Raw genomic sequence first — 5000 nt, forward strand, 5'->3', positions numbered from 1 at the left:
GTGTGATTGGTCAGTTACCAGCTGCTGCTCCACAGGCGGGATGTTCTCAGAGCTTCCGTACACCACAGTCGGGTGGTACTGGGCTGAACAGCACCGGGTAGTACACCTTCTTACCTGCAGGGGGGGGGGGGTAACATCAGGTCAAATCCCCCATAAAAACCACACAGGAAATTATAAAAACTTCAACTAGAAAATTCCCGCGGAAATTTGACTGTGTCTGCCACCTCCCGCCCCCTGTTGCCGAGCAAGGCCCCCTACTGTACTCGTGAGCCCTTGGCGGGGTCAAAAGTCTGTGGAAACCATGTCATTAGCTTGTGCTTCTTGATCAGAGCGCCACCACGAGGCTACCCTCTAAATTTCAGCTCATTTGAACAAACTTGTTAGCATGCAATGCTAACACCTGCGATTTGCCTGAAAAGCGCAGAGGATACCTCCCAGGTGTCGCTGACCTGGAATGTGGAGTTACAGCACATTCTGACATGCTAAGCTAACTAGCTTAGCGGGGCGGCTAATTAGCTAGTTCGCCGAAACAAATTTCTTAAATGCAGTGATACAAAGCAGGTTCGAGTTCTGGTCCAGGAAGAACCAGGTTCGAGTTCTGGTCCAGGAAGAACCGGGTTCTAGTCCTGGTCTGAACATAAAGACCCCTGGCTAGAAAATCCACAAAAACATTTGTAGCTTGCTTGCTAGTCCACATAGCAACACAAGTAATACCTCATTTTAAGCTGGGGGAAAGGTCTATCCTGCAGAACCCCCCCCCTCCAATAATTCCTCCATGAGGTTTCCACAGCATAGACCTTTTCCTCACCTTTAAAATGAGGTATTACTCGTGTTGCTAGGCGGACTAGCAAGCGAGCTACGAATGCTTTTGTGGATTTTCTAGCCTGATAGCTTTATGTTTAGCAGGAGTGGCGACCTCTCCAAGATGGCGGCGCTGTAGGTACGTCACAGGCATGACGTGAGGTGTCTAGTGTTTTATATCTATGGCTACATCAGTGCAAAACGTGACTCGTCGCTATGGAAACGGCTCAGCTTCCAGAGACGAGATTTATTACCAAAACTTTTCAAAGGGAATTTTCGGTGACGACATGAAAGGAGAAAAATGTGATTTTACTTTGTTATTTTTTTTAGTTTTTGGGGGATTTATTTGTAAAAGGTTCACCGTTGACGTCCACAATCTGTCGTTGTGCACGACTAACTCTCACCGGGCTGCGCGTTGAGTCGGCAGGAGTTGAGGAAGTCGGCGGTGAAGTGGACGTCCACGTCGCAGAAGAAGAGCAGCACGTCGCCGCCCCCCTTCCAGGCCCGGGCGCCGACGTCCAGGCCCCGCCCCCGAGAGAAGTCCTCGTCCAGCTGCAGCAGCGTGAAGTTCCTGAAGTTCGCCTCCCTGCACACGAGAGTTGTTCAGTCGTGGCCTGAAAACTTGGCCGCCGGTTCTAAGGAACCCTAACCCCCCCCCCCGGTTCCTGACTAACAATGGGATCAAACACTGTCCTGCCCTGAGGCCAACGGGGGCGTCGCGGTCCTGAAGTCACAGCCTGGAAAGTGTCCTTTAGTACCGTAGTTCACCTCACAGACCGAACCAGGGAGAACTGCGCCTGATCGTGACGAACCCTAGAACCTCGTTCAGGCGTCGTTCAGGCGACCCCTTTACTGGACAGGTTGACCAGAGGAACCATCTGCCTTCAAGGTGTTGTTGACTGGGACATTTCAGAGGGGGGGGTGGGGGGGGTCTGAGACGAGTCAACCAAGGGGGGGGCTGAAACAAGTCAACCAAGACCCCCTCTTAGAACCCATAAGATCAAGAACCCCACTCGGCAGTGACGTCAGCCAGCTGCCGAATAAAACCGCTTTCTCTGCAGGAAAGTTCACACTCCGACAAGAAGCTGCCGGACTCGCAGGCCACGCCCCCTAAACAACGGCCACGCCCCCATCGCCACAGGCCACGCCCCATCAACACAGGCCACACGTCTGGTCTGTGAAACTCTTCCAGTAAGAACAGGAAGGAGGGTTTCAATGGTTCCCCCCCCCCCCCCCCTCTGGTCCAACTCTCTCAAAATGTCCCAGCTGTGGTGTCCCCCAGGGGCTCGGTCCTCGGCACCCCCCCTCACCCTCCCCCCCCCGCCCCCCCCACCCCCCCCCTTGGCCTCATTGGTCATAAAACCCATCACAGCGATTGCAGACGACCCTCAGCTCACATCTTCACGGTACAGTCACAGTGTTAATGCTGATCTAGGAAAGTGAATTCCTTCAGGTCCTCCACTGAACTACGGCTGAACTCCCGCCGTCATTTCTTCATGGAGCTTCAGTTAATAGTTTGTTTTTAATCTCGTCTAATCACTTGGTAGCACTCAGCTCCGAGCCGTTTGGGAGTAATTAGTTTGGGAATGAGCAAAACAACGTGGGGGGGGGGGGGGGTCGTGCCCTCCGTCTCGTCTGCCAGGATCCAGACCGTCGTTTCAATTCCTCCTCCTCCTCCTCCTCCTCCTCCTCCTCGTCCTCGTCTTGTTGGACTCCTGGGACATTTATGTCCAGTAGTAAACATCTGGAGGTTATTAATGTGAAGAGACAAACTGAACCCGGTTCTGGAGCGAATTTAATTTGTTGGCGAAACAGAATCTTATCAGCCTCTAATGATGCAAACTGATATATTGTGTGTGTGTGTGTGTGTGTGTGTGTGTGTGTGTGTGTGTGTGTGTGTGTGTGTGTGTGTGTGTGTGTGTGAGAGTTTAAAAGAGTTTGTGAATAAATTGATCCTTCAAAGGTTCATAATAAAATCCACTTCCTGAAAGTTCTCAGCAGTAAGAATCGTCTCCACATCTGGAACGACGTCCCAGAGGTGAAGAAAGTGTCTCCCTCTCTCTCTCTCTCTCTCTCTTTTAAAAACTGTGTTGCTCCAAGCAGCCAATCAGAAATCAAACCCTATATAGTGTCATCAGGGGTTCAGCTAATCACAATCAAGGGAGGCTCCTCCCCCCTTTTGACTCCTCCCACAATCAGGCAGCTGTACTCTGGCACATGGCGCCACGAGATGAAGTACTTCCGCCATCTTCCCATAGATGGGCGTGTGTGTGGGCGGAGCCAGTCCAGCTCACACAGACACAGCAGATTCTGAATGTGGCGCCGAGGATCTGACGTTCTAAAGGAGGAAGATCAAAGAGGAGCTGGAAACTTTGAATAAAGGGTAATGAAGGTTTTATAGAAAATAACGGTTCCTTCCTTCCTCGGAGACAAAGAGACGCTGTGTGTGTGACGTCTGATTGGCTCAAGGCTGAACCAAAACCTTCCAGGCGTCACCATGGCAACCGCCTCTGCAGCCGATGTGGTTGTTTTGGGGGGGAGGGGGGGGGGGGGGGGGCGTGACGCCACCTGGACGTGTCCTCCAGGATGCTGCGGACGGTGCTCATCTGCTCCGTCCCGAAATACACCACCGTCAGGTGGACCCGGGCCGTCCTGACGCACACACACCTCCCTACACACACACACACACACACACACACACACACACACACACACAGCACACACACACACACACACACACACACACACACACACACAGAAACGTAGACAACAACACACACAGTAGAAAACAATGAGCTCTTAACATTACCACTGGGAGAACATTCTGTTATTATGGGACTGTCAAAATAAAAGCACCAAGTTGGATTTTATATATATATAAAGACTTATTCATAAAAACTCAAGCTTCAGCATTGTTTTTCCTTTTTATTCTTCATTTTATATATATATGTGTATATATATATATATATATATATATACACATATATATATATATATATATACATATATATATATATATATATGTATATATATATATATAACTACATGAAAAAGAATTATTCATTAAAACTCAAGCATTGTTTTTCCATTTTATATATATTATATATATAGTATATATATATATATATATATATATATATAGATATATATATATATCTATATAGTATATATAGATATATATAGATATACTATATATATATTATATATATAACTACATGAAAAAGAATTATTCATAAAAACGTAAGCATTTTTTTCCATTTTATTCTTCATTTTTTTTATGCATAATCTCATAATTCCGATTGAAAACAAGCGAGAAAGTTTTGCGTGCAGAACAACCTGCTTTGCTCTGGAGCCTCGGGAACCTTTCCTGAGCTGTTCTTTAAATAAAACAACAACTGACGCCTGGAGGCAGCGACACGGGAGGTGTTCCTAACATCCGTCACTCGCCGGAGATAATTCACCTCCGCCTGCGGCTCACATGCAGATGTGCTGCACACTTTCCCCCGGGGGTGGGGGTGGGGTGGGGGGGTGTAAACCCTCACGACGAGCTCCAGATGCTCAGGGAAGGATCAGGTGCTGCAGATACCGACGAATAACACACTTCTATCCCGTCGTTATAGCGACTCGTCACATTAAAAGCATCTCCAGAAACGTTAAGTACTATTAAAGTCCTAAATGAAGATTCACCTCCAAAACTCTCTGGTGTCTCTTCTAGGGGACGTTTTTCATGCTAACTGGCTGAAGGGTAAAATGTTAAAACACGGCAATCTGCGAGAAAATAGCCGATAAACGTTGGTATTTCCTCTGCTGGGCGGAGCTTCTGACAATAACAGAGTGACATCACGAGTTGTGCACACGCCCAAGTTGTGTTTACATTATGGAGGATCAGAGTTTTGACCACGAAGAGGCTGAATTGAACCAGATTTCATCATCGTGGTCATTTCAAACCCAGTGATTGATGAAGAAGACACAGAAGGTGGTTCTGCCATCGGTGACCCCGTCTGGAACATGTTTGAGGAAGCACGGAGACGCTTCGTCCTCCATTCGTCCTCGACTCCTCGCCTCAGCAGCCGCCACTTTTCACCTTTGAGGCTTTGAGTTCTGACTTTTGCAGAACGACCAGCTTCCTGGATCCAACACGTCCAAGAGCTAGAAGACTGGAATCACCGGAGATGAGTCCAAGTGTTACTTGATCGTCT

At 48.2% G+C, this 5000-nt stretch overlaps 1 protein-coding gene across 1 annotated transcript in view; it reads right to left on the reverse strand.

Annotated features, from left to right (window-relative positions):
- The window catches only part of csgalnact1a (chondroitin sulfate N-acetylgalactosaminyltransferase 1a), a gene marked incomplete at its 3' end in the record, with an annotated part of 22194 nt that overhangs the window by 2346 nt on the left and 14848 nt on the right, over window positions 1-5000 (reverse strand). The window contains 5 exon segments of the mRNA XM_080509843.1: window positions 19-81; window positions 83-114; window positions 1206-1387; window positions 3370-3449; window positions 3451-3472. Coding sequence (XP_080365969.1) covers window positions 19-81; window positions 83-114; window positions 1206-1387; window positions 3370-3449; window positions 3451-3472 — 379 coding nt within the window.

Source organism: Blennius ocellaris, assembly GCF_963422515.1.
Source record: "Blennius ocellaris genome assembly, chromosome: 15".
Taxonomy (NCBI): Eukaryota; Metazoa; Chordata; class Actinopteri; order Blenniiformes; family Blenniidae; genus Blennius; species Blennius ocellaris.